The 20,618-nt window shown below is 52.7% G+C and overlaps 10 protein-coding genes across 10 annotated transcripts; 5 read left to right on the top strand and 5 right to left on the bottom strand.

Annotated features, from left to right (window-relative positions):
* Positions 1 to 20: 20 nt before the first annotated feature.
* Positions 21 to 1,611, bottom strand: M409DRAFT_57831 (uncharacterized protein; the record flags this gene model as incomplete). Its single annotated transcript, XM_033813743.1, has 2 exons — positions 21 to 1,257; positions 1,310 to 1,611. The coding sequence occupies 2 exons, from the start codon at positions 1,609 to 1,611 to the stop codon at positions 21 to 23; spliced, it is 1,539 nt and encodes a 512-aa protein (XP_033664059.1).
* Positions 1,612 to 2,028: 417 nt separating this feature from the next.
* Positions 2,029 to 3,268, top strand: M409DRAFT_26612 (uncharacterized protein; the record flags this gene model as incomplete). Its single annotated transcript, XM_033808186.1, has 2 exons — positions 2,029 to 2,896; positions 2,949 to 3,268. The coding sequence occupies 2 exons, from the start codon at positions 2,029 to 2,031 to the stop codon at positions 3,266 to 3,268; spliced, it is 1,188 nt and encodes a 395-aa protein (XP_033664058.1).
* Positions 3,269 to 4,059: 791 nt separating this feature from the next.
* Positions 4,060 to 5,137, top strand: M409DRAFT_68767 (uncharacterized protein; the record flags this gene model as incomplete). Its single annotated transcript, XM_033817983.1, has 2 exons — positions 4,060 to 4,430; positions 4,483 to 5,137. The coding sequence occupies 2 exons, from the start codon at positions 4,060 to 4,062 to the stop codon at positions 5,135 to 5,137; spliced, it is 1,026 nt and encodes a 341-aa protein (XP_033664057.1).
* Positions 5,138 to 5,885: 748 nt separating this feature from the next.
* On the top strand, positions 5,886 to 9,053 carry M409DRAFT_26610 (uncharacterized protein; the record flags this gene model as incomplete). Its single annotated transcript, XM_033808185.1, has 13 exons — positions 5,886 to 6,460; positions 6,520 to 6,903; positions 6,958 to 7,100; positions 7,152 to 7,373; positions 7,565 to 7,646; positions 7,699 to 7,891; positions 7,941 to 7,961; positions 8,013 to 8,054; positions 8,117 to 8,314; positions 8,364 to 8,580; positions 8,637 to 8,662; positions 8,712 to 8,777; positions 8,826 to 9,053. 13 exons carry the CDS (start codon positions 5,886 to 5,888, stop codon positions 9,051 to 9,053), a joined length of 2,397 nt encoding a protein of 798 aa, XP_033664056.1.
* A 370-nt stretch (positions 9,054 to 9,423) lies between these two features.
* M409DRAFT_68765 (uncharacterized protein) lies at positions 9,424 to 10,887 on the bottom strand (the record flags this gene model as incomplete). Its single annotated transcript, XM_033817982.1, has 1 exon — positions 9,424 to 10,887. One exon carries the CDS (start codon positions 10,885 to 10,887, stop codon positions 9,424 to 9,426), a length of 1,464 nt encoding a protein of 487 aa, XP_033664055.1.
* A 607-nt stretch (positions 10,888 to 11,494) lies between these two features.
* M409DRAFT_68760 (uncharacterized protein) lies at positions 11,495 to 12,766 on the bottom strand (the record flags this gene model as incomplete). The annotated part of the gene is made up of 1 exon (XM_033817981.1): positions 11,495 to 12,766. One exon carries the CDS (start codon positions 12,764 to 12,766, stop codon positions 11,495 to 11,497), a length of 1,272 nt encoding a protein of 423 aa, XP_033664054.1.
* Positions 12,767 to 13,260: 494 nt separating this feature from the next.
* Positions 13,261 to 15,172, bottom strand: M409DRAFT_26607 (uncharacterized protein; the record flags this gene model as incomplete). The annotated part of the gene is made up of 4 exons (XM_033808184.1): positions 13,261 to 14,500; positions 14,561 to 14,582; positions 14,730 to 14,913; positions 14,963 to 15,172. 4 exons carry the CDS (start codon positions 15,170 to 15,172, stop codon positions 13,261 to 13,263), a joined length of 1,656 nt encoding a protein of 551 aa, XP_033664053.1.
* A 1,529-nt stretch (positions 15,173 to 16,701) lies between these two features.
* Positions 16,702 to 18,221, top strand: M409DRAFT_68757 (uncharacterized protein; the record flags this gene model as incomplete). The annotated part of the gene is made up of 4 exons (XM_033817980.1): positions 16,702 to 16,737; positions 16,893 to 17,162; positions 17,216 to 17,583; positions 17,633 to 18,221. 4 exons carry the CDS (start codon positions 16,702 to 16,704, stop codon positions 18,219 to 18,221), a joined length of 1,263 nt encoding a protein of 420 aa, XP_033664052.1.
* A 473-nt stretch (positions 18,222 to 18,694) lies between these two features.
* Positions 18,695 to 19,153, top strand: M409DRAFT_68756 (uncharacterized protein; the record flags this gene model as incomplete). Its single annotated transcript, XM_033817979.1, has 2 exons — positions 18,695 to 18,922; positions 18,977 to 19,153. The coding sequence occupies 2 exons, from the start codon at positions 18,695 to 18,697 to the stop codon at positions 19,151 to 19,153; spliced, it is 405 nt and encodes a 134-aa protein (XP_033664051.1).
* A 406-nt stretch (positions 19,154 to 19,559) lies between these two features.
* On the bottom strand, positions 19,560 to 20,371 carry M409DRAFT_57824 (uncharacterized protein; the record flags this gene model as incomplete). The annotated part of the gene is made up of 2 exons (XM_033813742.1): positions 19,560 to 20,198; positions 20,255 to 20,371. The coding sequence occupies 2 exons, from the start codon at positions 20,369 to 20,371 to the stop codon at positions 19,560 to 19,562; spliced, it is 756 nt and encodes a 251-aa protein (XP_033664050.1).
* Positions 20,372 to 20,618: the final 247 nt, after the last annotated feature.

Genomic DNA, 20,618 nt, shown 5'->3' with positions numbered 1-20,618 from the left:
ACAGCTTCGTAACCCTCGACTTAGGCTGACTTTCTGGCGCCGAGGAACCTCATCGGGCCCTGAAGCTGTCTCAACTTCTTCCCGAACAGCTGCAAGAACAATGGTATCAGCATAGCAGCAGCGGTAATACCTGTCTGTACCCCAAACACCTTCGCAGCACCCGTTCCGGCCACCCACGGAATCTCGATATATGTCGCCATGAAGCCTCCCAGCGTACGCCCAACAGTGATCCAAGCGCAAACCTCGCCACTACCTTCGGGATAGCTGTCGAGAAGGTACGCATTGACAGCGGTAGTTGCAAGATTGATCCCAGCGACTTGCATCCCGTCAAATACCGCGAGGTAGGCCCAGTGCCAGTGGTACTGCAGTGCGAAGCCGAGAATCAGGAGGCCGACTGCCATCAACACTCCGGCAAGATAGCAGATTATGAGGCGAGCTTCGGGATCGATTCGCCCGTTGTGTCGCTTGATGTAGAATCTTCCTATCATGTCGTGGATCCAGTGTCCGAAGACTTCGCCCAGAATCGAGCCAGTGATGCCGGAGAAGTAGAACAAGCCGAGACCTTTGGGCGAGAAACCGTAGAAGGTCGTGAGCCATGTCGAGATGGTGGCGTTGACACCTATGATCCAGGCAAAGTTGAGGAAGTAATAGACCACGATGAGTGCTACTGGTATCTTGCAGATGGCTACGAAAGGCTTCGACACGGAGCGCAGGAAACTTCCCCGTGGATGTCGCTCGATCCCTAGCATTCTCAAAGCCTTTGACTTCCAGATCGGCTGCTGCTCTGTCGGAATGCCTCGATCATAATGCGTTTCATCAATCAGCAAGATCAGACCAAGTCCGACTCCATTCAGAATCGAATAGATCCAATACGCCCACCGCCAGCTCAACTTCCAAATCACAAAAGCAGCCGTGAAAGGGCCGAGATAAGGCGATAGAATCACGCCTCCCGACCAGATATTGATCTTCCTGGGGCGCTCATGGAAGAAGAAAATATCATTAATCCACATGAGTCCGCCCGCTTGCGCCGCAATGGCGAAGAAACCATTCACGATCCTCGCGGCGAGGAAGGAGTTGAAGGACTTCGCTGCCGCACACCAGATTCCTGTCCCGAGGGCCATGAGTTGCCAGAAGAGCAGGACGGGTAGGCGGCCGAAGTAGGAGGATAATGCGACGGTGAAGAGGCCGCCCATACCTAGGCAGAAGAGATTGCCGACCAGGTTGTGCTGGATTGTGTTCTCAGAGAGGTGCCATTGGCTGGAGAACGACTCGTCAGGATCATCGCCGTATTGTTTGAAGGCAGAGTTACTTGGCCTGGGGTATCAGAGTCACGGCGCCCATGGAACTGCCATAATCTGGCAGGAAGGCCAGCCATGTGATGACAAAGAGAATGAGGTGCTTTTTGCGATTGCTCCAGTTCAACGGGTCGTTCGGGTCATCTATCGGTTGTGGTATGAGGACTGTGTGCCCGTCTGCAGTGGTCTTGAGATCTCTGTGGTCACCGTCGAGGTACTGCGTGTCGAGATAGTAGCCATTGCTGTTGAGTTGATCAGTACTGTGCTGTGTGGGTTCAGACTTCTCCTTGTCAACGGTCGCAGCCTTGTGGGACATCTTCGAACACTGAAGTAAAAAACAAGAAGAGACTGAAGAATGAACGCATCACCAGAGGAGTTCAAGATGAATCAAGATCTTTTCTGATTCTGGATCTTGCATCCTTCAAGCTCTCAAAATTCTCCAGTGTTGATCAGTAGGAGGATCAGATCGACTTACAGCGCTCGCAAATCTTACCTGCAATAGGCCACGAATGCTTGAAACAGACAGAAAGTCGGGGCGTCGGGGTCAGCAACTCTAAAGAGTATGGAAAGGATCGTTGTGCCGTACCACAAGACCGGGAGTTGTGCGTCATGTCGTCTCGGGACGTGGTTTGGTACATGATCCGGGCTTGGAGCTTTGACGTCTCGACAATCTGCTGCTAGCTTTTCCCTCCTTTTTATTGCAGAGTAGACCAAACACGCTCTCTAATTAGGCATGTCAACAGTCTCGGAAGCAGTCCAAAGAGTCCAAGCCGCCGTCACAGAAGACGCGTCCGGTGATCCAGTTGCTCACACCAAGCTGCTCAAAGAGATCAACCTCTTGCGAGATGCCGCCGAAACGCCAGCCGATCGTCTGATGCGAATGCGATTTCACTATCTTGAGAACCTCTGTAATCGAGTAGCTATCGAGCTCGGCGTGCTGCAAGCCATAGCCGCGAAGAAGGGTCGATCAGTCACCGCGGCTGAGCTCGCCGAACAGACTGGTGCAGATGAGGTGTTCATTGTCAGAATTATGAGGCTGGTCTCGTATACTCGTGTCGTCGACGAGACCGGACCAGCGGCTTATGCGAGCAATGCCACAACAGAGTTGATCACCAGTGCAGGCGGCATTGGCGGAGAGAAACACCATACAGACCTGGGTTTTACGACAGGCAGCAGACTGATCGAGATGATCCGCAAGGGCAAGCTATGTCAATTCCCAGACAAGCCTGGAGAAGTCAGTCCCTTCGAGTTTGCCTATGGAAGTCCACTGTTCGAATACTTCCAGCACGACAAGGAGCAGAAGGAGGCTTTCGACGATTACATGGCGATCCGCAGGTCGGTGACGGCACCACAGTGGTTCGAGACGTATCCAGCCAGAGAGGAGCTCAAGGCCAACAAACTGAAGATTGACAAGGGCGCTGCGTTGATCGTTGACGTTGGTGGCGGAATAGGACACGAGGTTGCCAAGTTCAGGGAAAAGCATTCAGACCTGCCAGGAAGGTTCGTTCTGGAAGACTTGCTGCAGACATTTGAGAAAGCTACAGCTCCAGAGGGCGTTGAGGTCATCCCTCATGACTTCTTCAAAGAGCAGCCTGTGAAAGGTGTGTACTCACAGTCGGAATTCGATCTCGAGGTTGCTGACTTGACGAACAGGTGCTCGAATCTACTACTTGAGGCAGGTCATGCACGATTGGTCCGACAAGAATTGCAACCTGATCCTGTCGAATATTGTCAAAGCAATGGATCCAGACTATTCTCATATCCTCATCGACGACTATATCCTTCCTGACACCGGTGCTGATCGTCGAGCTGCGGCTCTGGACTTCCTCATGTTCATGTATGCTTCGGGGATGGAACGCAGCTCGCAGCAATGGTATACGTTGCTCGAGAGCGCTGGACTTGAGATCGTAAAAATCTGGCCGGCGAAGGCGGGTTTGGAAGGTGTCATCGAGGCCAGAGTGAAGTCTGGGTAGAGTGTCGATAGTTGCTGGTTTCGAATGAGAGTACTGATGGAGGAAGTTTGAGAAACTTTACGTCCATAGGCGCATTTAGAGCTTCACATAAAGAACTTGTGCAACAATGTCCAGACGGCCGTCGCTTCTGCATATTCGAGCTCGTCTAAATACTCGGTTCTGAGGGCATGATGTTGTCTGAATCTCTGATTTCATGGCAAAATCGACAGCGAGGTGTTAAATCGACCGCCCGCACAGTCGGTCGAATGCCTGATGTCCGAACACTGCATGGCGTACAAGCTGACATTCACTTGCAATGCTTGGCGTCACATGGATAAATTCAGCCCTAGCGAACTATCCAGTCGATCCTCTGTGTCATCAAAGTCTTTCAAGAAGCTTATTTGCAACGTGAAATTATCTGCCATCTATTCAAAGTTAGCAAATCAAGCCGATGATGAGGACTGGTCTCAACTTTTCCTTAGCAGCCAGTTCGTCATTACGTGAATGTTTGGAAATAGCAAGCTCTCACCAGCCCATAGCAGGTCCAAGTAAGGCAAATACTACGGCGTCTTGAAGTATCATCCACATGGACCTCATGTTTCTGCGAGCCCGAAATCGGCAGCGGTTAGGCTTCAGCCTCTCTCAACCTTATTATGCAGTAGGCGAACGGAATATCGGAATTATCACCGGAGAACAGCACATAGAACCAGAGAATAACATGGCACAAAAGTGTGAACCTGCGACACCTAAGGTTACTTTTTCCTTGTCGTTCTCTCCCATCTATTGTCGAGCCTACACGAAAGAGATCTGCAATGGCACAATACCAAAACGCCTACAACAACCCAAACGGTCCTGGCGATGAACGCCCAACTGCTATGCAGATCGTCCAGGATCTGGATCTTGTGGGCAAATTAGGCGACAAGACATTCCTGGTGACGGGTGTATCGTCTGGCATCGGCGTTGAGACACTTCGGGCGCTGTATGCTACAGGCGCTCACGTTTTCGGCACTGTTCGGGACATCGCCAAAGGTCAAGCAACCGTCGATGAAATTGAAGCCACGACGAAAGGAGGCCGCATAACGTTGTTGGACATGGAATTGGATAGTTTGGAATCCATCCGCAAGGCCGCGAGCCAGTTCTTTGAACAAAGTCGAAATCTGCACCTTCTTGTTTGCAATGCTGGGTAAGTGACGACGTAAACCTCACGACGCTTGATAAATACTAATGATCGACAGTGTGATGATGACTCCAGAGGGCAAGACCGAAGATGGGTTCGAGACTCAGTTCGGCACCAACTTCATTGGCCATTTCTACCTCTTTCAACTCCTGAAGTCAGCTTTGCTTGCGTCTGCAGCTTCAGACTTTCCGTCCCGCATCATCTCCCTCTCATCCAAAGGACATCGGTATGGAAGAGTCCGCTTCAACGACTATAACTTCACTGAACCCAACTCATACCATGCCGGCGCTGCGTACGGTCAAGCCAAGGCAGCAAATATCTGGTTTGCGAACGAGCTCGAAAGACGTTACGGAGAGCATGGACTGCATGCAATTAGCTTACACCCTGGAGGTATTTGGAGTGGATTGCAGACACATTTCAACCTGGAGCAGCTGGCTAAGATGAAGGCCGACCCCGTCATTGCAAAGAACATGATGAGTGTAGAGCAAGGCGCTACGACGAGCGTTTATGCTGCGCTGGTAAAGGACTTCGAGCCTTTGGCTGGTAAATACATTGCCAAATGTGCGGTGCAAGGTCCAGCGAGTGCAGTGGAGGCCGATCAGGGAAAGCCGGAGCTGAAGGACGATGGGTACGCTCCGTGGGCGTACAATATCGAGGGAGAGAAGAGACTGTGGAAGGACGCTCTCGCAATGCTCGGACTTGAGGATACTTAAGAAACCGACTAATGGTCTATCCACTTGAAGTAAAAGTTTGAAATGCATCTATCAGCGTTCGTGGTAAGTCTCCAGCGCGCAGGCCTGCAACATAGCCTGAGTGGTTCTCGACGTAATCTAACTTGGCTCCGGCCTGACACAGCGACTTTATGCTGCATAATACTGCGATACGTGATGGCGGAACTCTCGTTGGCGTTGTAGAGGATGGATGAGCAAGAAGATCTGAGAGGTTGAGGTGAAGTCCGGGAACTCGGACGTCCGCAGAGTCGGTCTCAGATTTCATACCCCACAGTCTAGACCAGATCGAGGCAGCTGAGAGAAAAGGCACAGAGTCTGAAATCTCAAGCCGAGTCTGGTAAACCAATATTTTTGATCACCTTTCTGCTGACGACTACCTATTGTGAACATTCCGACGCAAGATAAGGCAGTCAGCCCTCTGTGCAGACCCTGATCCGCTTCATGCTCGCAGGATCACAGCTAGCGTGGCCGACTCCCATTCACTTGCCCTCTTTCGCTTGGCGATCGGGCAAGAATCACGGACGATTGGCCGTCCTGTATCTTCAACGTAACAAGCATCGCGAAGCTCTGATAAGACATGTTGTGGCGTAATACCCTGTACGAGAATGTCGCCCTACGTTGGAGAGATGGTGGCATGCCGTGAAGAGCTACAAAGGGCCCTGCATGCCCGCATGATGACGGTCGCTGGTTCTCTGGACCGAGCTAGGCTCGAGAGTGTTGCGACATCAAGATGAACCGCATTCGCCGGCCATGGACGATCCAGAGACGGGATACAGACGGAGTCCAGATGAATACCCTTGATCACTCGGGCAAGGCCGTGGAGAGCGACGCTGGCTCCGCTGAGAAAATGCCCGCAAAGGATAATGTCGAGCCCCTCGACGTTCAACAGGGCCACTTGCAGGAGATCGAAGTTGACGTCGCACACGTCCTGCAGGACGATGAGATCAAGGATGTGGACGACGATACTTCGCCGTATCCAGAGGTGCGGGCTGTCGTTCCAGAGACCGATGATCCCAGTATTCCAGTCAACACTCTTCGAATGTGGATTCTTGGAACAATATGGGTGCTCATCGGAGCTGGCGTCAACCAGTTTTTCTCGCTGCGGTATCCAGCCGTGCATATTGTTTCAATTGTGGCAGAGCTTCTGGCGTTTCCTATGGGCGTCTTCCTTGCATATGTTTTGCCAATCATGGAGGTGAACATGCCGTACTTCGGGAAATGGCGAATCAACCCAGACCGGCACTTCAACATCAAGGAGCACGCGCTGATCGTTATCATGAGTAACGTTACCATCGGCTTCGCGGGGTATCCAATGATTTATTGACACTGGTAACCAAGGAGAAACGTACTGATTTGTTCGACAGAGGCGCTGACGCTGCGGGCGTCATCCAAGCAGCCATCAAATTCTACGGGTTCAAGCTGCCAGCAGGCTTCAGCGTTCTGGTGGTGATGTGCTGTCAGGTGCTCGGATTCGGTGTTGCCGGCCTATGCCATCAATGGCTGGTCGAACCAGCGAGCATTATCTGGCCTGGTGTGTTGGGAAATTGTGCTTTGCTAAACAGCCTGCACAGTCGGGCTAATGCGGTTGCCAACGGCTGGAAGATTTCTCGTATCAAGTTCTTCTTGATCGTCATGACGTGTGCTTTCGTCTGGTACTGGTTCCCCGGATTGATGTTCGTTGCGTTGAGTTATTTCACATGGATATGCTGGATTGTCCCGAAAAATGTGGTCGTCAACCAACTCTTTGGGTGAGTGGAAGATCATAACTGTCCGAGGCTCGCCGCCAATCTGACGTATTACAGGATGGAAACCGGCTTGGGTATGTTTCCCCTGACGTTCGACTGGTCCCAGGTGGCATACAACACCAACCCGCTCTTGTCCCCCTCTTGGGCTGCAATCAATGTGTTCCTCGGCTTCGTGTTCGCATTTTGGGTGATTGTTCCAGGTGAGACATTGTTTCGAATACTGAGATTCTCGTCAGCTGACACTAGTTGAGGCATTTACTACACAAACACCTGGTACACTGCTTATCTTCCAATGATGACGGCGGATGTATACGACAATACCGGGGCCGACTATAACGTCACTAACATCCTAACATCGTCCGGGACACTCGACCCAACAGCATATGCGGAGTACTCTCCACCATATCTGAGTGCCACATTTGCTTTTGTTTACGGGCTTAGCTTTGCCTCAATCATGACAGTCCTCGTTCATAGTGAGTCTACTAGCATTTCTTCTTGACAGATACATTGCAGGCTTCTCAGGCAGCAGCTTGAGGAGGAGTGAGGTCGAAATAAGCACTCCATCCAGGTCTGAAGGAAGCCTGCTGCCCGTCGAAGTTCAAGCATCTTCGAACTCCGTACTTGCACATTTTGCGAGCTTCTACTGACTGGCCCCTGTCGGCAGCTTATCTATGGCACGGCACCGATATCTACGAGACTTTTCGAGGCCGAGGAAAACTCGACATCCATGGGCGGTTAATGAGATCGTACGTTACAGGGTACTGTCACCGCCCCGTGCTCACTAACATTGACTTCCAGCTACAAGAAAGTGCCCTGGTGGTGGAATGCCATCATACTTGTCATCTTCACTGCGCTTTCCATCGTCCTTGCGGAAGTGTACAACACAGAGCTGCCTGTGTATGGTGTCTTCCTAGCCTTGGTCATCCCAGCCATATACATGGTACCGTGCGGTCTGGTTCAAGGAATCACTAATGTCAACGCAAACCAGTTGGTGAGTCTTCTTTTCCACTGCTACGTGCATGTTGCTGACAGTACCGCAGAACGTTCTTGCCGAATTCATAGTAAGATTTTGAGTGTCACATGCTGTGATACGACCGTACTGACATCCCTAGGGCGGGTATATGTTCGCTGGGAAGCCGCTCGCCAATATGGTTGTACGTATCTCGGCAGTTCTGTCGACTATGTTCACCGCCGTACAACGCTGACCAAATCGCAGTTCAAAACCCTCTCCGAGGACGTCGTGGCTCAAGGCATCTTCTTCGCCCAAGACCAGAAGCTCGGTCACTACTTCAAGATTGCACCAAGAACAGTCTGGCTCGCACAGGGCTATGCCTGTATCCTTGGCTCCCTCACGCAGACGGGTGTGACTTTGTGGATGCTTGGCAATATCGACGATGTTTGCAGCTCTGATCAGGTACGTAACCCAAAACTCTCTCGACGGAGAAGTCAAGCTCACGAGTTAGGCCAACGCATTCACGTGTCCCAACGGCCGTACGATTTTCTCTTCGTCGGTCATCTGGGGTCTCGTAGGTCCAAAGCGTCTCTACAGCGTCGGCAGGATTTACAGCGGCTTGTTGCACTTCTTCTGGATCGGAGCGCTTGCGCCGATCGTAACATGGGCGGCGTGGAAGTACACCAAGAAAGACTGGCTTAGGAAGGTCAACTGGCCGCTGATCTTCAGTACGTCTTGGACCGATCCTGTGCTTGCTGTGTGCTCTACTGACTTTGATTCACAGCCGGAACATACAACGTACCACCAGCGGTAAGGTCAGGAGACTTATTGCGAAGTGTGCCCTGCTGACAATTCGCAGACAGGAATCAATTACTCGTCCTGGGCGATAGTCAATCTCATATTCAATCATTTGATCAAAGACAAGGTATCTTCCACACACATCTAATATCCCCATTGCTAATAAGTCGCACAGTTCTTCGCCTGGTGGGCTAAATACAACTACATTCTTGCCGCCGGGCTCGACGTCGGAACCGCCATCTCCGGCATCATCATCTTCTTCGCGGTCAGCTATCCAGGCTACTCTTTCCCCGACTGGTGGGGCAATACTGTATATGCGAACACTGCTGATGGCAACGGGAGTGCGTGGAAAGCAATACCGGAGAGTGGATTCTTTGGGCCGCCGGTGGGGTCGTGGCATTGAGAATAATGCCGTCAGGTCGTGCTGTCGGTTATGCCATGGGGTGAGTCGTAGTGCCGTCCAATACCGGGGCGACATATGGGAACACGCTGTCGCCAAAATCACATGCCATCAGCTGAATCTTGGCGCATGGTCCGAGCTTCATCAGCGGCATCCCCAGAATCCAGCGACTAATGAACGGACGATGTATCTTCTCACACGATTGAAGGGTGCTTCGAGTCTACTCTATCCTCCAGCTGAAGTCCTCCATCAGTTGGGTTGACTCAAATGTCACCTGTGTTTCCAAGAACATCATCAGTGATTCGAGCATCTCTTAAGCCTTCATTCACTCTATATTTGTATCGATACCAACAACGACCTAGTTCAAGATCACTCAACCACCAACAACAGTCGCACTGTTATCCGCGCACGAAAACGCCGTCCCGACCTTCCCCGCCTTGAACTGATCCACAATATTCGAAATATTCGCATACGTGCCTCCGATGGAAAGGAACAAGCCCATCAGAAACATGCCCACATGCAACCACACCAGCGCCCGCTGCTTCACAGAACCCTTCCAGTACTCAACGTGGAGCGAGAACCACAAGACCGGCGGCAGAACCACGCCCAAGGGTCCGAAGCCCAGCGACCCGATCAGGCTGACGAGGCTGGTGTAGAAGGGGATGGCGACGGCTAGGAGCCAGCCGATGAAACCGCAGCTCAGGGTGCAGGCTATCCATACCACCCAGTGGGTTTTGGTGTTCTCAGTGAGGTGGTGACTACCTCGTAGGGCGCGGACGAAGAGGGTCTTGGCTGGGACATGGATGCAGATCATGCCGACGGCGATGAGGCCGGGCAGCGCCACGGCGTAGGCAGCCAATTTGATGGTAGGCCCTGCAGAGCCGAGCGATGGGCTCGTCACCCATTCTCCGGCGTATGCGTACATCACCATGGCCAGGGAGAGGTATGCTGCGTTGACGAAGGCGCTGGAGACGTAAAGAGCTCGGAAGAAATCTTGCGGTCGTCGCATCTCGCTCATTACTGGGACGTAGCCCGCTGTGTTGGCTGACGAGGCGTAGATGGCGATACTAGCGGCCCATGCCTGCGCAAATGTCGTCCCAGCAGGGGCAGCTGCTTGGAAGCCTAGATCATAGGGCCCGGTCTTGGGAGCGTAGGCAGGTCGCGATCGAATGGCCACGGCGATGACGACCATGAGGACCGATGCGAGGGCAGAGACGAACCCAACCCAGAGGATGATCCCGAGTCCGTGGATCTTTCGAATACTCCCTGCCGCCGTCGATATGATGAACGCAATCACATTGAAAGCCACAGTGCACGTGCCATGACTAGTGATGGCATTCAACGCCGTCCCGATCGCAAGAACCGCCAACCCAACACAAAGCAACCAAGCAAACAAATACAACACCTCGGACACAATCTTCGCCACCTTCGCCCAGAAATTACTCCCGCTAAGATGCAAAACGGAAATCTCCGCGCCGTCGATAATCGTGTGCATCTTCGGATGCGCCAGCTTGTAGTGCCCCTGGATGTACGCCGAGTAGGTGTTCACCACGCCCCAGAAGATGATGAAGATGGGCGAGGCCACGCCGCCGAGGAAGTACATGGCCGAGGGCATGGAGAGGACACCCGTGGCGAATGTCTGCTTCATGAGGAACATGCTGGCGCGCAGCCAGCCGACGGTGCGGAAGTTGACTTTGTTGGAGCCGTCTGCTGCGCCGAAGACTTCGTCCTCGTGATGGGTGGCGTCTTGTTTCAAGGGCTCTATGGTGCCGGTGTCGATGTCGGTTTGTTCTGGTGATATGGACGAGACCATGTCGTGCTTCTTCTCGTCGGCCATTGTTGTTCGCTGCGGTCAGCTACCAAGTAGAAATTCCAGAGGTTCGCGCTTGAGGTCGTAGATGTTTGCATTTTACCATATCGAGGCGATGGCGCCCATATAGCGAGCGCATGTCGATGATGCACGGTGTCGCTGGCCTATCGATGGATGGCCGCCGGCGAGATAGTGAACATTCATCGCACTCGGCATAGATCGTCCTCCAAAGAAGACCCTTGAAGCGAAGTGAAAGATGCGGTGCATTGTGGAAATCCGGTAATGGCTGCACAATCACTGAGATAGGGAAGACTTTGGTCTGACAGGTTGTCGATCGTATCGTTAGCTTGGAAGATCCAGCCGCTATCTCGCGTGCAGCAACAGAAGATTTGGCCAAGGCTGAGCGCCGGCGGTAAGAAGCCAAATCGTCGACTCGTAAGAAAGGCAGGAAACTCATCTGTTTGACACATGTAGCGATTTGGTATTTCAGTGCCGGGCTGTATCGTACAAGTTTTTGCGAGCTTGATCAACAAGTTCTTCTCATTCCGGTCGCTGCCGTTCTCACATATCTGCCATTAAAGATCAGTCACCCTGAGTCCTGCAATACTCCAATCCACTACCCTGTCGATGTCTTTTAAGAATCCGCACCCCACCCACTCTGCGTCGACCGTCCATTAAGCGTGTTCCACGCACTGACACTCCCCGAAATAAAGCTCACAGCCGCATCAACATTCCTGTTCCCCGTCTGCGGAACCTCACCGCTCGCCCTCCTCATCCTCCCCTCAACATCCACATTCACAGGCATATCCGTGCCATCGCCGTGGAATTTCTCCAGTACAAGGCTCCGGATCAAGTTTGCGTGTTGGTTCACCCAAGATTCTTCCGAGATCGTGGCGAACTTCTTCATCCCGTCGGCGGCCCATGTTGACCAGCGGAACTCGACGTCGCAGACTGTCCACCATTTCGTCAAGAAGAAGAGAATGGGCCAGGTGAAGATCCAGAGGAAAGTGAGGTAGAAGATCCATCTGACCCAGGAGATACGGGCGGAGTTGATCCAGTGTGGGTTGTAGATGTCGACGTGTCTGTCGGCTATGGGGAAGGTGATGTCGATGTGTCCTCTGTAGTGGGTGGATCGGATCAGGGGGACAATGCGGTCGCTGATTTCGCTGGTGATCATCCCGGTGACGTTGCGAGAAAGCCGGAAGACTTTCAGGGTGCTCTTCGAGTTGCAGAAGTCTTCACACCAAGCTTTAAGATCTGGAGCTTCCTCGGTGCCGACCTCGATATCCTGCTTGTAACCCTTGGCGCGCACTTTGAAGACTGAGCCACGATGTCGCTTGTCTCCATTGGTAGCGATATTCCGTGCCCAGAATCCTTCCTCCTCGCGCTGGGAAGTCGGCAGGTATGCTTGGAGACTCATAACAATATCGAAATCGTACACGCGCTCTTGCTCTTTCTTATTGTCCTTCTTCTTCGTCTTCCAATGCCAGCCTTGAATTCTCACGACTGGTCTCGGGGGAAGCAGGCTGAGGTAGGTTCTGATGTAACCTTCTAACGTTCGTGCGTCGAGCAAGCGATCTTCCATCCGTATACTGGTCTCTGAGCCCACGGCTTTGGTAGGCGAAACTCCCTTGCTGCGTCCACGCCAGTTGTTATCCGGCGGCGCTATCACTCGGTATTCGTCCAGGGGAGGCGGGTCCGCATAGTCGTGAGCATCGTTCGGTCGGGTTGAGGAGTCGCCAGATACGCTCTCGTCATAGGACGGCAATTGAGGAACATCGTCATATTCGTAGTCGCTTCGAGTTGTGTGCATGGAGACGGCATCGGGTTCGTCGCGATAACGGCTGGTGGTCCCAGTCGTAGAAGCTGGCACTGCTGCAGCAGCATGCTTGTAATCTGCTGTCATATCGATACTGTTGACAGGCGTTCGGTATGCTGTGAATGAATGGATAGGACTGCCAGACAAAGTGCAGAACAGAGAGAGTAAATAACGCGATAGCGAGCTGAGCTCACCTTGTGAAGTTGCACCAGGCTGCGGCACAGGCACAGAAGCTTGATCGTTCTCAGGGTGCTGCGCCTGCCTATATGTAAGTCCAAAGGTTCAACAGTAATCGCCTTCTGTGGCCTCAGTGGTACGTGGCCGCCGCCTGTCTTTGGCTAGGCTTGTCGTGAAGAAGTGATAGACCAATCCTTCGCGTCGAAGCTGCGCAGAGTCACGTCCAAGCTCACGTGCCGTGCAGGCCGTGTTGAGAGGATATGATTGGCTGCAGTGGAGCAGATTGAGGTAAATTTAGCAAGATGTTCCGAAGTTCGCCTTCAAGACTGGTCTCGAATCTGGACAATTGATGAATCGAGCGGTGAAAGCCGCGAAACACTTCATGATGCTGGCGGATTTTCATTTCAATCCTGGTACATATATTCCTCCCTCTTCACCAGCGAGACTGGCGGCACGTAGTGCTTGTGTCCTCTGAAAAAGTAGTAGCCCGTCGCTATGATCATGATCCCGCCAAACATGACAATGGCCCAGTTCATTCCTTCAGCATCTGTTGGTGTTGCTGTTGGGAAGAACATGAAGACATATACAGCCAGCAGCCAGCAGATTGCAATGATGTTGACTGCCATTCCAGCTTTTCCTAGGCTCCATCGTCGGTGCGGCAAAGGTTGCCCTCGAATCCGTTTCAGCAGGACCAATGCGATGACGATAATGTACGATGTCAGAAGGCTGACGGTCGTTAATGCCAGAATTGCATTCAATGCAGCGGAAGAACCAATGTTGATAAGCGACAGCAGGCTTGTCACGAGCAAGCTGACCAGAACCGCGTTGAGTGGTATGTTCCATCCGGGAGTAATGTGAGCGAGCCAGTGATGCCCAGGCATTCCTCGGTCTCGGGCAAAAGACCACAGTTGCCTCGAAGCCGTTGCGATCTCAGCAATGGCCGAGGCGCACAGCGTGAGTATGACGATAACTGTCAAAATCGATGCTCCAGCGTATGATTCTGTGACGTTGTAGAAGACCTGGATGAAAGGGCATCCTGTAGCAGAATTGAGAATAGAGTCCACGTCGCCCAGGGTAAAGCACATCGTGACTGCCATGACGAATCCCAAACAGGCGTTGAATCCCGCTGACCAGAGCATAGCTTTCGGTACCGTTCGTCCAGCATCTTTGACCTCTTCGCTCACATGCACCGCGCAGTCGAAACCAATCATCGATACCATGGGGCTTAGCAGTCCGACCATGAAACTGGTCCCTTCGGAGTTCCAGCCGCCAGCATTGGTGAATGTTGTGAACACGTCTTTGGCATTGGCGGTCGGGGCCAGCACCCAAAGCGTGATAATGATCGCGAAGAGTCCAAGGACATGAAGTACTAGAAGAAGGCCCTCGACCAGTGGTAGACGCTTGGCCAAGACCGTATTGAAAATGATTGCGAATGTGGCCACTGCGATGACTAAAAGTGTCCCGTGCCAGTTCTGGAAGACATATCCAGGGTTGTTCAGAACGATCAAGCCTTGTATGACGGTTCCCGCGAGGTATGTGATCGATGTAATAGCACACTGCCAGCCAGTGAAGCAGAGCCAGCCTACAATGTAAGACAAGAACTTCTGCGCAGGCTTCGGCGCAAACTCTGAGACCCAGTGGTATCTGAAGAAATATTAGCACAGTTACTGGGATAGTTGTTGCATGGTGCCAGTCAATACTTACTGCCCGCCGCTCGTTGGTGCCACTGCCAAAAGTTAGTTTCTAAGTCACTAGTGCCACATTCATTGGTCGTTGCGACAAGTCAGGCTTCTCCAGAAAAGGAGACGTGGCACAGCCGTTGAGTGTCAATGCTTGGAGACAGTCTACCACGACGTCAAAGGAATCAACTTACTACTTGCCATCTCCGCAATTGACATGTAAACGAAGGCGAACCCAAAGACCACGACAATAAAGCCCCAGATGACACCAGCCGTTCCTCCGTTGGTAAGTACCGATGTGATCGTCGTCAACAGCACCTCCCATGTGGCGATGAGGGTACAACCGAGGCCGACTATGGATAGGAAGTGGAAGTTTCGCTACTCCAGGTCAGTCAGAGCCAAAATGATCTGTTGGTATCAGGCGAACCCGTAGTTGCTGCACTCGCCCCAGAGCAGACATTTCACGTCTGTCCGCTTCCGTTCCTTGCCGTTTTCTCTTGACAGCATACTCAGGCAACTCAAAGCCGTCATCGCCGTCGTCAATGGCTCCTTCGGAGCTGCATGTCGTCTCGACCTGCGGTGGGGTGCCTTTAGGCTCCGGTGTCAGGAACGTCGGAGACGACGAAGAGGATGCCATGCTTCCGCCAGCTTGGTAGCGAACGTAGAGGTTCCTCGCCACCGCAGCAAAGTAAGAACCACACGGACGTCAAACTTGCGCCTGAAACGAAAGTCGCCTGGAGAGAATGGTGTGATAAGGAATGCTTGTTAAAGAAAGAGAAGACAGCAAGGTTCGTTCGAAACTACCTTGGCATGAGGTTCAAAAAGCCTGCCTTCTGCCGCAGCTAAGCACCACTCGACGAAGTCGTGCATTTCCTGCAACAGACCAACGACATCGGGAAAGAGACGCTCGGTGCGGAGAGATGGGTTTTCGTCGAAGTTCGCCGTGCCGCACGTGCAACGAGATTCCCTGCGGCCATGTGAACACGAACGGAGATGACAATTCAAGAGGAATGGCCAAGGATATCGCGTGGTGAGCGGGTATGCATGAGCACATTAGCATGTAGATCATCGACGTGGGCCCGCGGCGGCAATGCGTTGGTGATTCGTGCAAGCACTGCGAGACATTCCCTCTTCTGGCCTCCGCGCAGCTTGAATTCTGTACATCATAGTAGCTGGTAGCCTCGATGACTTTGGCCATTGGACCATCTTGGCGGATGTTGTTGTTGAAGAAGAAGAGAACGGCCGTTGGAGAAGTGAAGTCTCTCAACGCCAAGACCATTACGGCATGCTCCGACCTCACCTGCTCTTGCAATCCTTGAACTCGTTCCACTTCGTCTCCATCTCATCCACCAAGATCGTCTGCCGAATTTCTCTATTCACCATAGATCATGCATCTACTGCAAATGCCCCGTGCGAGCGACGAAAACCCATGGCATGGCCGCGAGGAGGAGCGCACGAACCGTGCCCTTCCCCGAGCACGCACCTCCAACAAATGATTGTTGAAGACAATCTCGCCGTCGCAGCGTGGGACACAGCAGCCCTCGTATCTTCAGAGAACAAATCCTAGCACAAGGATGCGCAAAAGCTGGGCCGTTACACGAGCCAGTCGACGAACATTCGGGTGACAGTGGCTCGACTACAAGTACCATCCATTCGATTTAGCCTGTCGCTGCCACGTTTCTTGCGCATTGCCAAAACAGATCGGACAAGCGCTACTGCCAAACCCGGCTTCGACCAGGGGAGTCACAATGAGTCTATTCGATGGGTTTCAACCTGGAGCAATTTGTGACGACATCCTCGTCACAACACACCAGATTTTGACTGCGGTCGTCCACCACACCTTTCGCTACCTTTTCGGAACAGAGGAAAAGTCCTCATGAGACTTCAAAAGGTTTTGCGTAAGCGACTTTGCACGACTCGAAGTAAGTTCACAACGAGAAGGGCGACTTCACACCTCACGGCTCGGGGTTAACTCGAGACGAGGATTCTACGCAAGCTCCACCGTTCCCAATATGCATTTCTAGGTAAGGATATGATGCCTTACAACCTCCTTGCGTGTGGCCCAATAGTGTACCCTGTTGCCATTGCCGATCTCGCTCTACCCGAGAAGCATCCCCATTTCGTCGGGTATTGCTCTCAGCAGCCTCACCGAAGCACTCCATCGGCATGCTCTGGGGAACTTCGTGCTCGAGCGCTCACGATGTGCGACTTCACCAAAGACTGAACAACCTTCAATGTGGGCACTGGCTGCCCCTGTGTTGCTAACACACTCATAAACACCCTAACGCTTGACGACTGACACGACACTTTACTTAATTGCCTCATCGGCTCCCTCTGACCTTCCCGATGGTTACAAGAAGCCTATATTACCCTTCGATGGTAACCACCGTGGGGCTGGTATACACATCTGCAATGGCTTTGGCTTGACTGTGATCCTGATCACCCTTGCCATCAGAGCCTACATACGAACACGGGTGGCACCTCCATGGACATATGACGACCATGCGCTGGCTGCTGCCACCATACTTGCAACCATACAATGCTTGCTGGTATTTGTTGAAGTCAGCGGTGGATTCGGCACGTCGTTGGAGCTCTTGAACCCGGAACAACTGTTGACTGTCCAGAGGGTAAGGCCGCCGTATTGAGTCTGCTGCAAACCATCAAGCTGACCGATGATCAGCTAGGCTATGCAGCCGACATCTTCTACGTCCTCTCAATCTATGCCGGCAAGATCAGTGTCGTGCTACTGTTCAAGCGCATCATCGCGGAACGAATGCACCAGATCGTTGCATGGAGCATCTTCGGTGGCTGCTGCGTAATGGGCTTCATCTCCATCTTTCTCTCAGCTTTGCGCTGCGATGTTTCTCAACCATGGTTGCAGTTCGAGAAGAATTTCCCTTCACTCGCCGCGCAATGGTCTGCAGTCGCGGCTTTCGATATCGTCACCGAGCTATCGCTCTTCTTCATCAGCATCCTCCTCGTCCATGGTCTCCACACCAAGGCTAAGAACAAAGGGCGAGTAGTCCTAGCATTCGGCATTCGCCTGCCGTGAGTCTACAGCGAACATTGTTGCTCAACATGGCTAACACACTACCAGCATCATCGCCATCATAATCATCCGCCTCATCTACCTCAAAAGAGAACTCCAATCCCCCGACCCAACCCTCGATGGCGTCCCCGCCTCCATCCTCACCCAAGTCGAAATCTTCTACAACATCATCACCGCCACCGTACCCTGCCTCCGTCCCTTCCTCGCAGGCTTCGCAACCAACTTCGGCGCCATCGGCAGCGGCACGGTCCTCGGAGGCTCACAAATCGGCACCGGCAGCAAGAACAGCCACAGCAACTCCAAAAGCGGGAGTTTTGCCCTATCCTCCCTCACATCGAGGAATCGCATCTCCGCTTTGAAAGAGAAGATCATACCGACGAGCACGACACAGAGTTCGAGGAGCCATGATGTGACGGGGGAGGATGATAGCTGGCGTCCGGATCCGAGTAATAATGAGACGACGGTGACGAGGGGGAATTCGCGTTTGCCTGGGAATGATGCGAGTAGTATCGCGAGCGATGAGAGTACGAAGATGATTATCAAGAAGGAGGTGCAGTTCTCGGTGGGCAGTGTGAGGGAGCATGGGGCGCAGCATTTGGGTGTGCCTGATGAGGTGGGCAGAGCGAGTCAGGCGTGAGCTTTTTGCGATTTGAAGAGTTGTAGACTGGATATGACGGTCTCCTGAAAGTGTGTCTTCTTCTCTTTTCTTGCAGCCACATTTCAACTGTTGAAACGCTTTCTCGTCTTCAGCCTATCGTCACCATCCGGAAGCCCGAAGATCCAGGTTAAGAATGCTTTCTCTTTGCTGGAAATACTCATGGGTGCTGGAGAGCTCGAAATCCGGATGCCCAGCCACGTATTCGCCAGGTTTCATGCCAATGTGCCGCCTCCAACTTTCCCCGTCGGGGAAGCCAAGAGTTGGAGATGGGTTTAAAAATGTTGGAGAAACTCAAGGACCGGTGAGGTCATCTTCTTCAACTTTTTCCACTGACGCCGAAGTAGATATATATACCGCTTGTAACGCGCTACTACCACTTTCTTGTACAACCACGAAAAGAACGCCACTCCCTTTCCCACCAGCACCAAACACCTCCAGCCCCCCTCCCCATCATGTCATCCCAGCACTACATCAACGAAAAAGGCGCCGGCGAGAAGCACAGCGATCTAGGCCACTACTCCCAAGCAGTCATCCTCGGCAACATCGTCAAATGCTCCGGCCAAGGCGGCTGGGACAACGAAGGCAACCTATCGCAATACGACTCTCGCGCACAGATCGACAACGCCTTCGACAACGTGGACCGAGTCCTGCAAGCCGCCGGCTTGAGAGGCTGGGAAGATGTTCGTGCTCCCCTGAATTTTGTTCGTGCTTGGGTTGATGGGGATTTTTTTTAGGTCTACTGCCTGAGGAGCTACCAGGTTGATATTGGGGTGCATTGGGAGTATTTGGTTGAGAAGCTCAGGAAGCGGATTCCGGGGCATAGGCCTATTTGGACGGCGTTGAGTGTGCCGAGATTGGCGTTTGAGGCTATGACTGTTGAGCTTGAAGTTGAGGCTATTCGGCAGGAATGATGAGAGTAGGGATTGCGTCTACCGAAAAAGTTTTTCGATTCTGTGTTTAGTATGCAGGCGCTCTCGACTTTCGCAAGCATTGATCGATTTGCGGCACTGTGACTGGAAGGGCAAGTCAGTCGTCATAGTCGCAGTTTCGGAGCTGTAAACCCAAGTCTGTGGCGTAGAATTCTGGAGGCAAATCGTCATCTCTTCTCATGCCCTAGAAGCTCATCGTTTCGTGGACGGGATGCTCATTCCCAGGCATCCAACACCAAAGCGCTCGACTTGCACTTGGTCTTTGTCCGAAACATGCAGCCCCTCTACCCCAAGCACTGTAAACGCCATATCATGCGCCACGCTAGAACCCCAGTATCACCGATAACCCATACCCACTTCAGTTCCTTTACCAGTACCCATTCTTCACTCATACAACCCCATTAACCCTTGCATCGCCCTCACTCCCCTCACTCCCCGTGATAACCCAATCCTTAACCCCACCCTTCCAATCACTAATCCTCCCATCCCGTATCCTCACGATCACAACTCTCACCCCCTCATCATCGATATAACTCTCTCGTCCCCCATCCTCCTCCGCCTCCGGCACATTCCTGCTCACGGTCCTGCTCAGACTCAAATTCTCCTGATCTTCGTCGAAAGTGTTATTGGCGAGATGTTGCTCTTTGCACCATTTCTCTTCCGGTGTCCCAGAAGCGAGCACATGCGCGGACCCGTTGATCGTCGCGGAGATGGAAGAGACGGCGGTACTGTTCATTTGCATGAGCATTTGGGCGAGGGAGCTGCGGGGCCCGCCGGTGGGGCTGCGTTCGCGGTCGGCGCCGGAGAGGGTGTTCGGCGGGCGGGAGGAGACCCAGTCGTGGACGAGGAGGGAGACGTTAGGGTTGCTGAGGAGGTTGGAGGTCTTTTTCGAGGAGGGGTTCGAGGTCATGACGATCGCGGGGCCTGGTGGGAGGGTCGAGGTGGAGGGGAAGGGGTGCGAGGGGAGGTAGGTGAATTTCATGAGGGAGACGTGGGGTATGTTGGAGGTGCAGGTTGCGAGGTGGAGCTGTGGGTGAGAGATTAGTTTAAGCACGTGCTGTTCGTTGGGTGAGTGAATCTTACGAATCGAGCATTTTCGAGGCATGTGACGACTTCTTGTGGTAATCTGTCGGATTGAGTGGAGTGGCAGGGCGTCGCGGACTCTTCCCAGCGAAGTGGTCGTGCAGATTCAGCTGCCATTGTGGTGATTCTGTTGATCTTGTGGTTGTCTAAGTGTAGTTGTTGGTATGTTCAAGATTCAGTGCGCTTTCAATCAAAGCTCCATCAAATGACGTCGGCATCCATTGATTAGGGCTTCGGGCCGAGCTGAAACGGTTCCAAGGCAGGAGTTGCGCGTTGCAGGTGGCTTGGAGACTTCGACCATTCGCCTCTATAAAACTTGCCGCTTCCAACTGAATGCTGGCACTGACTCGAGCCGCTTTTGACC

This window comes from Zasmidium cellare, assembly GCF_010093935.1.
Source record: "Zasmidium cellare ATCC 36951 unplaced genomic scaffold M409scaffold_32, whole genome shotgun sequence".
In the NCBI taxonomy this organism is placed as follows: Eukaryota; Fungi; Ascomycota; class Dothideomycetes; order Mycosphaerellales; family Mycosphaerellaceae; genus Zasmidium; species Zasmidium cellare.
This window is presented reverse-complemented; position numbering and strand designations above follow the sequence as displayed.